General features: G+C 38.2%; 1 protein-coding gene across 1 annotated transcript in view; it reads right to left on the reverse strand.

The window, feature by feature from the left end:
- Nucleotides 1-5,772: 5,772 nt before the first annotated feature.
- LOC103801977 (roundabout homolog 2-like) overlaps nucleotides 5,773-12,787 on the reverse strand; it is a gene marked incomplete at its 3' end in the record, with an annotated part of 44,849 nt that continues 37,834 nt past the window's right edge. The window contains exon 2 of the mRNA XM_009074415.1: nucleotides 5,773-6,099. Coding sequence (XP_009072663.1) covers nucleotides 5,773-6,099 — 327 coding nt within the window. The remainder of the gene's footprint in view (nucleotides 6,100-12,787) is intronic.

The raw sequence follows: 12,787 nt of genomic DNA on the forward strand, positions 1-12,787 counted from the left end.
GACCACATTGCAAAGACGCACTGAGCTGCTCTGAAGGTATTTATTCACACAGTGGAAACAACTTCTAGTTGCTGAGGACATTTTTCACTAGGCTGATGTACCCTTCTCAGCAGGCATAACCAGCTGAGCTTAAGTGCTCACAACAAACACTCTTCTGACACCCAAGCCTGCTTGTTTTGTGTGGACATGCAGATCTTTCTTTAGAACTCATTGTGCTGTGAATTCCTACCAAATAAATCTATCATAAGATGACCACAGTATGAAAAGAGCAAGAAAAAGTAAATGGAGAACAAGGAGGTCTGGAGAAACTTATAGGCATTGTACAGCTTGATATTATGACTGATATAATTTAAAATATCTTTGGATCTCCCCAAACTGTGAGGAGTCATTAGTCCTTTTATCCTTGAAAACATTTAAAACTGCACATCCAGACGGAGCTCAAAGGATAAGAAATGAAGATGTAACAATGCAGTCCCTTGTCTAAACCCTAGTGGAGGGTGATGGGAAGTACTGGTCCTGTCCACATGGAAGGCATCAATGCTGAAGCACAAACTTAAAAGGTTTGTGAAAACTCTGTTAGAAACAGGAGTTATAGTTTAGTTTTTCTCAATGAAGAGCACCTCAGTCACAGAAATTCTAGTTTACTCTGGCTACTGGTCCAAAAAATCACACCCTATAAATACCTAGGTTTCTCATCCCAGATGAATTCAGAAGAAATAAAAATGCATACTCAGCTAAAAGCTAGACTAATTAATCAGAACTACATTTTTGGCTCAAAAGGAAATTTTGCCGAGACATCAAGTCAGGTCTTGATGTATCTGTGGTGGCTTCACTCATTTATATTTATTAACCCCTTTAATTTTTAATAGTGACTGTAAGAATTAAATTGCTAAACAGAGGTTTAATGTGTTCCCACCATCTCATGAAATCTGCCTTTCCCAGATTACCTAATCAGATACAATTTTATTTGTTGTCTTCCACATGGGGAATTGCATTTGCATTAAGCATGCTGTGATAACAGCCATGGTCTGTTACATTTCTTCTTAGAGAAGCAGAATAAGAAAAAGCATAATGTTTTTCAATGTCCTGATATTGCTCATCCACCAGACCAGAGTCTCCAGCATTTCGATTTCTACAATAATGACTTCTATCTTGATGAGAGCAAAAGAGTAGCAGCTCAGATAGGAAGCCTTTCCCACTCTGTTTAGAAGGATGAGGGTGAGAGAGGTTTAAGTAAAGGGACAAGACATACTCTCCATATGTGAAAGCCAGCCCAAAGCAAGTAAGACTTGGAACTGACCAGTAACAAAATTAATACCAATTTTACTATTTAGGTCATATATTGAACAAAAACTAGATGAAAAAATCATCCATCCATTTTACAGTCACATACATTGTGCTCTTTTTTCCCTCTGAATGTCTCAAATGAAATTAACAACTCCATTATTATGAGCACAGTGCAGCCCTTTGCACATACTCCAGAAAACGGTCATTAGCATTATGATACAGAGGTGATTGCATAGCACATATTTTATACCTCTCAGCCTTCATTCACTAGACATTAAAACATACCTGGTTTATTTGTAAAACCATCATCTTCTGTGTTTAAGATCTGTCTTATGCTTGCTTTGCAATGCACCTATGACTCTTCACACTAAACTCCATGTAGTGCTATAACCTCTCTTGTTACAGATAAAAACATAATTCAGTTTTGGATCTAACATAAACAGGATCATTATGTTTGGAGTGTGTTCCAAAGCCTGCTATTCAAGCAATCTGTGGCATATAAATAATGCAAGACCTCTTCTTTCTCCAAATGACTTCAGTTCAAGCACAGACTCAGAAAGATGGAAGCCCAAATTTATACTGCCATTACAAAATTCAATCTATTTCTGGTTTTCCAATTGAATTATGACTCAGAACCTTCCATTGTTTTCTGCACCAACCCACACACTCCTAGCCTTTGCCAAGCCATGCAGAAAAGAATCTTATTTGTGAATATTCCTGGGCTTTATTATTATATTAAAATGACAGCAAATCCCAGCTAATCTGAAAAGCCTCATGTTTGCTTTTAAAGGAAAGTAAGGTAGAAAATGGGTCTTTCTGCCCTCCCCTGCTGACCTCTGAACCACAACCTCCTTGCCACTAAAGTATTCAACACCTCATTTAATCTCTCCTCGCTGCATTGGCACAACACTGCACAAGGAAAAGGAAAAAAAATAATCTGCGGACTTCATCAATTTTTCATGAATTTTCATTTAGGCCAAAGCCCCCTCTAACAGTGGTCGATAGATCAAGCCGCTGTCACATATTTAACACCTGGGGCTACAGCTGCTCTCTCTGGGGGCTGCTGCTGACTCAGGCGGGATCAGAGGCAGCCTGAGTCACTGCCAGGACCCTCATGCTCCTCTCTTGCTTACATGTGGCGCCCTGGTGCTTGCAACTGAAATCCTAGCTACAGTCACTGTTGCAAATGTGTTTCCTGATATTCCCTCTGGAAAACTCCACCACACAGGTTCAGTCATGTCAATACGTACATTGCAAAAAACCTGTACTTTTATTTGAAAACTTCTGGCATTCAAATATGAAAGAAGCTTCAGGAAAGGTCAACCTATTCCAAGACTACTTCCCCTTCTAAAATCCTACCAAGAAAATCTCATCATCAACATCTTTCTAATAATGACAACCCTTGCTCAATTTCAATCAAAAAATTCTAATAGACAACATCAAAAGACATTTTACTATTTTGAATAGAATTCTTTGTAGATGCTTTAGGACTATAACATTTATTTTCAATCATTTAACTGTAAAACATGCAAACACTACATGAGAATTTGCCACATACATACTGGAAATCTGGTTTTGCTTTTAGCATTAGCATTATTTTTTTTCCCTTCTGAGGAAGCTCCTACTGAAAAAGTAATCTGCACAAAGCACACCATGAAATAATGCATTAAATTAATTAGAGTAAATCATATCAAATAATTAAATAGACTAAGTCATATCAATCCTAAACTGTGCCTTCAGATACCAAGTTTTCCTTCTAAATACCAACTGTTTCTTCTTACATGTCTTCCGGAATAAAGACTTCCTAAATTAAAGGCAAAAAAAAATCTACAAGCACATTCTGTATATCAATGATGGGTTTTAAGTAACTTTCCAAATCACAGCTCTTCAGTTTCACTTGCACAGACAAGTTTTTCTGAGGAAATACATCAGCACAAAAAATATCTGCCCTGGACTGTATGCACATGCTCTGAACAGGCATGGATTTGAAAGCATAGATATATGCTTTGGATGGGCTGGTACCTAAATTCACCATGGTTGGGAAAGGTCCTAACTGCTACTCAGTCAAGCAGTGCTTAGGGATTTCAGCAATTTGCAAAACGTCACTTGAAAAATCCAAGGAGCAAAACAATTGCATTCAAGATGGACCACTCTATACTCTGAATCACTGCATGTCCCAACTGAGTTTCACTTTTGTCTTTACACATAAATATGGATACATCAGAAGACTTTCAATCCCGCTCCTTTTGTGGCAGGAGCCCATGGAGGGGCAAAAAAAAAAAAAGGAAATAGAAGAGAATGAACCACAGTTAACACTGTTTATCATCTTAATGCATAAGCATGACTACATCTAACAGATATATATATATAAACCAAATAAATATTTCTTCATAAATCATTCAAAAGTTGCAAGTGTACATTATTTGTGACTGCTAATTTAATAAGCAAAGTAAAACAATTACTCTTTAAGATTCTCTCTTTAAAACAGCAGACTCAAGCATTTTAAACCTGTAAAGAAGCAGCAGTTTGTCTCTGATGGCACAATTTGAGGCAACCTACAGTCAGATAGTAATCCGAAACCCTGTTGTCAGCAAAGGACAACCATCCTTTTTTGCTGGTGATGAAAACAGCTTGGCTGAGTGTGGAAAGAGCAGTTTTCAACACCTTTAGAGATAGCACAAGTCAGACCCAACTGCATGCAGCTGCCCTGGATCCCATAGCTAGGGAGGCAGTATCCAAGCAACTCAAGGTTACCAGCAGGAGTTGAGAACAGGTGAATGGGTACTCACTGCTGACAACAGGCTGTCAGCAACAACTCATTTGCCCAGTGTGCAAATGGGTGCTGCAGCTGTGCCCATCTGCAGCCCAGAAAGGCTAGCATTAGGAAAACATATAAGAGCCTTAAAATAACAGTTTTCTGAAAAAAAAAAAACCACAAAAAAAAAAAAAAACAAAAAACAAAAAACAAAACAAAACAAAAAAAAACCACAAAAAACCCAAACCTGATTTAAAACAAAAAAATTGTATCAAAAAGGCTCCCAAAATCAAGGGAAAACAGGTAATTTTGCTATCATCCTCCAAAGGATGCCTTTGATACTTGCCAACCACTGCCATATGCTTTTAAAGCCAGAGAACAAAACCCACAGCAGAATCTCTAAAATTAAGTAAATGAGCAATGTGCATATTATTTACAATCTTTTTCTTTGATGAAGACCTTGTAATCATAGCCGAGGTGTGGCTCAAGGAAAGACAAAGCATTGTTGAAGTGAAACAGGAGGACATTCTTTAGACTACTAAACCAGTCAACTGGTTTGATGATTTCATTTTTTGTTTGACATATTTCTGAAGTGAGGTTACAAGAGGTGAAAGGTACTGAACATATCTGTTCTACTTGGCTTATACCACCAAAGTATTTTTTTAAGTGGCATTTTCTGCAATTCTAAAGAAGACTGAAGCCTCCAGATCACACCACGTTAGCTATAAACTTCTGCAGACTTCATCTGGAATAGAGATTTCTTTTCTATGCTTTCCCCCTTTAAACAACATACCTTTCAATACGTACTTAAACCCATTCTTTATCAACTAAGCAATATGAGTTTGTGCAAAGCCCTATTTCAAACACATTTTAGTGAAACTACTGCAAGATGAAGAGCTGTGGTGAAAAACTGAAGTCCAGCAACAGCATTCATAAATCTACTAAAATACACCTCTATATGAAGATACATATTCTGAATAGAAACATTAGGTTTTTATTCAACCCATATAACTAAACTGCAAAAAAGACATATGCAACTCATTGTATTTTATGTATGATGAGCTTGTTTGCTATGTGAATATAATGAATGTATCTGCTAACTCTACTGGTATGCATGCCAGGTGGTCTCTGCAAGACCTGTGCTGACTTCCCTGTTAAGACAAAGAGAATCGATAAAGACTAAGACTCCCCTGGATGATATGAGAAATGGCCAACAATTTCACTTGCCATTCCCATAATGAATGAGGCCGGGATCGAGTTCGTGATAGAGGAGCATGCATTGAGGTTTCCAGCATTACAGAACATGAGTCACCATGAAGTTGTCAGCTTCTGTTGAGGTAACAGATGATGAGATAGAGAGAAATAGACAGTGCACCTTAGATTAAATGATAGGTATTTTTCCACATTAGTTCCAGTATAAACAACTTTAGGTATAATTTAAAAATTAGATTCTTCTTCAGAGGAAGATTATCCTTTGTCCATGTCTGTGCCAATCATGATTATATACTGGCTGGAACCTCATTTGAGTATAAATCATCTGCTCTGTACGGTCACTGCTACTGAATAAACACATGTAAAAATGCCTTGACTAAGAGCTATAGCCAGTGACAAAATGCTGTACTTATCCACATTTGTTATCTCCCAGGCTGCTGACTGTGCTCAAGTGCTGGGTGACAGCATAACAGCAATTATAAAGTTTCACGCGATGCTAATCATATAAAACTACTCACATGCCACTTCCAGAGATGCATTGCGACTCACAGCTTCCCCAAGATAGTTCCTTGCTACGCAAACGTAACTTCCTTCATCAGGCTTACTCCTGCGTCCATGCACGATACGTAGGAAAAATAAAGATCCGCTGGGCAGCAGCATGCGGTGGGAGCGCGGATCATCCTTGTCTGTTTCTACTCGCTCGCCATCCTTGTACCACTCAATAGTAGGAGTTGGCCGTCCTTCAGCTTTACAGTTCAGAGTTGTTGGCTCTCCTTTAGAGACTATCACATCTGAAGGATGCTCAACAATCCGTGGTGGAAAGTCCTCCTGGCGGAGACGGGATCCTGGAGAAAGAGAAAAGGAGAGAGAGAAGAAAGAACAATTAATTTTAAATTTAGGTTTCACTAAGAGTTCTCAGAAGTTACTCTTTTAATGCTACAACAACTTTCCCTCAAAAAAACCCAAACAAACCAAAACCAATAAACCACCCTGTACACATCTGATATTGTTTTGTCTGATATCAGAGACTGTATCAGATACTTTCAAACCTAAAAACCCAAGTTGGACTATAGAAAAACAGCTCTAAGGCATTACCAAATCCATACCATATGCAGACAGGGCTTAAAGGAGGATCTCTTACACATGTGTACATGAAAATCTTTTTTCTGCTTCAACGACCTATTTACATTTACTTCTAGATCACTGTGTGCTACCAGACTCCCCTCATGGCTACCCCTCTCTCATCTTTCATTTGCCAGATTCAATAGAGGTACATCCAAACCAACTGCATCTTACCACCCATTGGTTAACAGTTATTTCTAGTTGCATATTTATGCTTCGTATGCCTTCTCCACAAACAGTGCAGGTATGGAAACATACGGAAAAGAAATTAAATCCCAAAATGGAAATTTCAAATGTCAGCTCACTTTAGAAATTATCAGTGGACTACATGTATACACACACACATACAAATATAATATGGGCATAGAATTCTAGAATCACAGAATGTCCTGGGTTGGAAGGGACCTTAAAGATCAAGATCCTGTGATTTATTCCAATCCCCCTGCCATGAGCAGGGACACCTTCCACTAGACCAGGTTGCTCAAAATTCCATCCAACCTGGCCTTGAATACTTCCAAGGATGGGGCATCCACAGCTTTTCTGGGAAACCTGTTTCAGTGCCTCACCGCTCTCACAGTGAAGAATTTCTTCCTAATATCTAATCTAAACCTACTTTCCTTCAGTTAAAACCATTATCCCTTGTCCTGGCACTCCAGGCCCTTGTAAATAGCCTCTCTCTGTCTTTCTCATAGGATACTTCAGGTACAGGAAGGCTGCAATTAAGTGTAACATACACATACCATCACAGAAAAAGGCATTTGGCAATTCACCTTCTAGTCCTCCTAAGTCACCATATTTCGAATTTATTGCACTTCATTCTCCTCCAGTTTTAATTTTTTAGCTTTACATCAAGACCAAAAGTTCATTTAATCTAAGCCAACTCTCTGTATAAACAGCTACAATGCCAATGATCTGTTATACCAGAAAAGCAACAGAATAGACTACATTCATAGACATTTCATTCATTTCTTAAGTCACCAGAATATCCATGGCTACTGGGCTAGTGGTGGTTAAGAGAAAGGCTAGTGCTTGTATTGTAACCACTGAGCAATTTCAAAGAAAAAACCAAAATTGTATCTGTTCAGATGTTAATACTCTGATACAGTATTTAAAAATACAGATCTTTGAATTGCCTTTGAGAACTTCCACACTCTCTCTTCTGACTTTATCTCCACCTGTCATCACTTGCCACCATCTGACATACCATTCATATGCACATCTACCTCCTTCCCAGTTTTTTCCAGACTTTCTACATATAGAAAAGCTCTTCCTAAGATGACCTCCAAGACTACTACTCCTTTTATATCCTTTCTGAAGGCTCACATTTTGAGTACTTTAACATTCCAAGAACATAGCTTTAATATACTTGGATAAAACCAGCAATCTGAACTAGATTTTCAATAACCAGACCAACAGTCATTAACAGTATGCATATCAGAGATCTTCCCTACTACAGGAGCTCCCACCTACTCTTGTGTCTCCTCTACTGTTCTCATTTTGTTGCTATGCACAGGGAAGCTTAAAGTATGATGTGATGTATTCCATTGTCATACATTTGAAATATTTTCAGTTCAATAGTTCTGACAGGTCATGCTGAACAGGTTGTCATGGTTTAACCCCAGCCAGCAGCCAAGAACCACGCAGCCGCTCACACTCCCCCCTCCTCCCTTCCCCCCCCCAACCCAGAGGAATAGGGAGGAGAAAATAAAATGTGTAGGTTGAGATAAGGATAGCTTAATAATAAAGAGCAGAAGGAGCTAAAATGCTAATAGATACTAAAAGAAAAGGGAAAAAAACCAACAAAACAAAATCAGTGATGCACAATACAATTGCTCACCACCCACGGACTGACAACCCCATCCCTCCCCCAGGATCGGCCCTTCCTGCTTATATACTGGGCATGACATGCCATGGTGTGGAATATCCCTTTGGCTAGTTCAGGTCACCTGTCCCAGCTATGCTCCCTCCCAGTTCCTCTTGTGTACCTTCTCACTGGCAGAGCATGAGGCACAAGAAAGAAAATGTCCTCGATTTAAGATAAATACAACTTTGCAAAAACCAAAACATCAGTGTGCTATCAACAGTATTATCACTCTGAATCCAAACACCACACTGTACCAGCTACTGAGAAGAAAAAAAATTAACTCCATCCCTGCTGAAACCATCACAGAGGTGTATTGCATATCTACTTCAGGAAAAAAATTAATGTCTGAAAGACAGCAGAACTTGAAAGACAAATTCATAATATATCACATAATCAAATTTAAGTTGGAAAAGACCACTAAGAGTCCAACTTTTGGCTGGTCACCATCTTGTAAACTAGACAATTGCACTAGGTGCCATGTCCAGTCTCTCCTTAAACACCTCCAGGGATGGTGACTCCACCACCTCCCTGGGCAGCCCACTCCAATGCTTAACAACACTTTCTGTGAAGAGGTTCCTCCTCATGTCCAGCCTGAAGCTCTCCTGGCAGGAGACTATAGCCTGAGACTATATTCTCTTATCCTGTGTCTAGTTGCCTGGGAGAAGAGGCCGACCCTCACCTTGCTACAACCTCCTTTCAAGTAGGGAGTGATAAGGTCTCCCCTGAGCCTCCTTTTCTCCTCGCTAACACCAGCTCCCTCAGCTGCTCCCCATAGGACTTACTCTCTAGACCCTTCCCCAGCTCCTCTGTCCTCCTCTGGACTAGCTGCAGCACCTCAATGTCCTTCTTGCAGCGAGGGGCCCAAAACTGACCCCAGGATTTGAGATGCCTCACCAGTACCAAGGGGAAACAATCACTTCCCTGTGCTTTACTATAAACCAGTAGTAGAATAAAGAAATATCAACCAAAAAATGTCATACTGACATTTCTAAGCTCATACCTGCTACAAGGAAAAGCAAGCAATATTGTGACTGAGAGATTATTAGTTATTCTGTGCATCTGATAGCATTTTGAATGCATTGCCTCCAAGAGTTTTGTCAACAACACGTTCTCTCTGAGACAGTGCAAGAGGCCTGTTTATCAGGAAAGGAAACAGCAAAACTGTAATAGAAAAAAAATATCTAAATCTCCTGCAACAGAATGTAATAGATACAGGAAGGAAAAGGCCTGGATAGTTGATTCTACATAGAGGACAGCTCCAAAGATCTATTTTTATGCCAAAGAACCTTCTTTTATGCTAGAATCTTGGGTTATTTTTACTTCATCAATTAAGAAAAAATAATCCTGAAATTCAAGTATTAAAATAACAATTAACAGAATAATGTGCCTTAAGGACAGTACGGATAGCTACAAAATCTGCAGAATCTCTTCTGACTATGGAGGATCTGTCATATGGTCAGTCTCCCATTCTTTTTTGCCCTATGCAGATTCCAAACTTCTGATGAGATAACATTCAGCTTGGAAAAAAACACTCCCACAGCTACTTAGTTAAAGCTACTGAAGGACAGTCACAGTTACTGTTCATTTTCCTGTTTCTTCATATGCCTCATTCCACATGAGAAGTACTTATCAAGAACACTTATTACACACATCTGTTCAAAATAATGAATAAGTGTGTTGCTTTCACTACCCTTTTAACCAAGAATTGACTGAAAGCAAGCAGAGATCTCAAGTAGAGATCCAGTCAGTCACATCTTCCTTCAAACAAAAGATAACGTAAAAAAAGTCAAGATAATGAGAATACTCCACTGGAGTACAGGCTGATGCACTGGCATCAGGCTGATTACCCTACACACATTCCTTTCGGCAAAGTGACATGGTAGAGACTACACTTTGAAAATTTATACTTTACAGTCTCTCCCCCTCCCCTGAGATTTCATAGATGGGCACAGACTATAGTGATACAACTGTTTCCAAGGTAAGGTTTTTGTTCAAAGCTGTGTCAGCTATGACAAGGTCCTCTGAAAGCTTTTCCTTGAGCAAAACTAATCCATTAAGCAACACATCCTAACTTCCCCAGGACATACATCTGCAGATAAGTCACCTTTTCTATAGTGCACGCCTGCCAAGAAGGGATAGTAGGAAATGCTGAGAAGATAGATCAATAACTGTCATTAAAAAAATTGACCAATCTTATTGGAAGGGTGATTCTATTAAGTTTCTCTTGTATGAACCTGTGACTTTGATAAGCAATATATAATCAACTTTAATAGTAAAGAAACACTGTAAATATAAAATTCTGATTTTTTTCTCATGTGGACAATAATCCAGTGCCACAATATAAGCAGCTCATTCGTTGTATAGAATTATTTCATGGGAAACATATCAAAATTGATATAAAGACTTAAGATAATTTTACTCTAATTCACTTTTCTTTCATTTTTTCCTTCTCACACATCTACATACAAGTGTAACACTTCACTTTTGAAGGAGATGTGTGGGGATAATAAAAAAATCCAATCTGCATTACAGGGAAAAAATCAGAATAGCCATCACAGAGCAAAGTTCTGTGCTGGCTTTAATTGTGTAAATTGCATCTTAATTCATGAATTTACTAATGGATCATTTTCACATAATATGAAATAACAAAATCTACCTCCCTTTTCATACAGCATCTCTGCAAAGCACATTACAACCACCCATACTGCAAACAGAGTAGCTACATTCCTTCATCTTACAACACCTTGATACTCAGCTCTCTTTGCTTTGCAATTCTTTTGCAGAGTCTTACCACACCTCAAAAAACTGTTGCATTCCAGCACACAGTCTGCAATGGAACATAGCAAGTTTGGGATGCAGTTAGGAGAGGAGGAGTGAATAGCAGCATGATATAGATGTGAAAACTGGAATATAGATTCGCAGGCAAATGATTTTTTTTCCTCCAGATGAAGAGTGATGTTACAAATACAAGTCACTGCTTTAATGAGAAAGTTACATTGATTTGTTTGTTGCAAAGCAGTATGGTTTAGAGTCCAGTCAAGTAAAATATCTGCCATAGCTATGTTCCCTGAAAGTAGGTAACAGGCAACTATTTACTTAATAACACACCAAGCCTCCTCCCACCCAACAAAAAAAAAAAAAAAAAAAAAAAAAAAAAAAAAAAATCCAAACAAAACACACAAAACTCTCAACCATCCTTACTTGTAGGTTCTTTCTCAAAAAAACCTCAGGCTTCTGAAATTAAAATAGCTGTTTAACTCAAGTGTGAAGTGTGTGTTTCATTAATGCTCACTGACTCTAAACAATGAGATGATAAAAATTACTTAAAAAAATTAAAGTGATAGAGAAGAGGAACACCTCCTCCTATGAACAGCAGAACAACTGAAATGGTTTATATGTATATATACTTTTGTATTTATATGCTGTGTGTAGATACATACCACATCCATATTTATGAAATGTAAACACACAAACCTATACGTGCCAGGAGACCTCCAGAGGTCCTTTCTAATCCATGTTATTCTATGGTATACGGAGAGCATGTAAGAAAAAGTATCAAAGAGCAAGAATTCTTTTTCCTCTCTTTTCATGCAGAAGAACACAAGCACAACAGCCCTTCCCTTGGGAGCCTTTCGAAACCACTCTGGAATTTGGCAAAGCAAAGCATAAGTAACATCTTTCAGCTCTTTTTCAGGTCAAAGATGGAATAGAAAACAAGAGACATTGTTTACAGACAGCACAATAACTTATTATATAATGAGCATATTATCATCTTAGCACTGGGGAAATGGCAATGGGGAACTGGCAATGGCTTCTTATCAGCCAGCCAAAGGGAGGGAAGCTTTGCATCTTCCCACATACCACTGGAAAAATTCAGAGCAAGTGAATTTTGGTTTTGCTTAGAAGGGTTGATAACCACAGGCTCTCCAAAGTCTAAAACTTTCTGTTGATAGATGATAATGACCATCCAAGATATCATTAAAAGAATATATTTAAAAGATTTAAAAATTAGTAAACATGAAAACACATCAATTTTAACAGTATTGAACTGAAACAACAGCTATAAGACATGGTTTCAAATGACAATCTGTTCCAGATCCCTTCACGAATTATAAATCAAACAGCTCTCAGATTAGAATAAAATTGCCATTATCTGTGAAATTAGACTAACTTTGTAAATAAGTAAACTCCACAAAATCAAATGAAGCGGTTCTCCAAGTAAGATCTTTCAATCTGTCTTTGAAAAGTCTCTCCATGTAATCTTAAAACTATCCGACCTTTATCTTTCATACAAAGATTTTGATATACAAGTCAAATTCTTCACAATGTTGCCACATTAGAAACAATTATTAATCCTGTCTGCATTTTAGTTCTGATTAATAACTCTACTCCATAACACAACTGTAATATAAATTTTGACAGTTCTGACACCCTGTTACAGCTGACTATACGTAGAGCTACTTCAGCCAAGGAAACTTAATTTCTTATCTCTTCCTTCATCTTCAAACTCATGAAAACCTCTCTGGTGTCACTACCAATTCAATATG

Source organism: Acanthisitta chloris, unplaced genomic scaffold, assembly GCF_000695815.1.
Source record: "Acanthisitta chloris isolate BGI_N310 unplaced genomic scaffold, ASM69581v1 scaffold10245, whole genome shotgun sequence".
Classification (NCBI taxonomy): Eukaryota; Metazoa; Chordata; class Aves; order Passeriformes; family Acanthisittidae; genus Acanthisitta; species Acanthisitta chloris.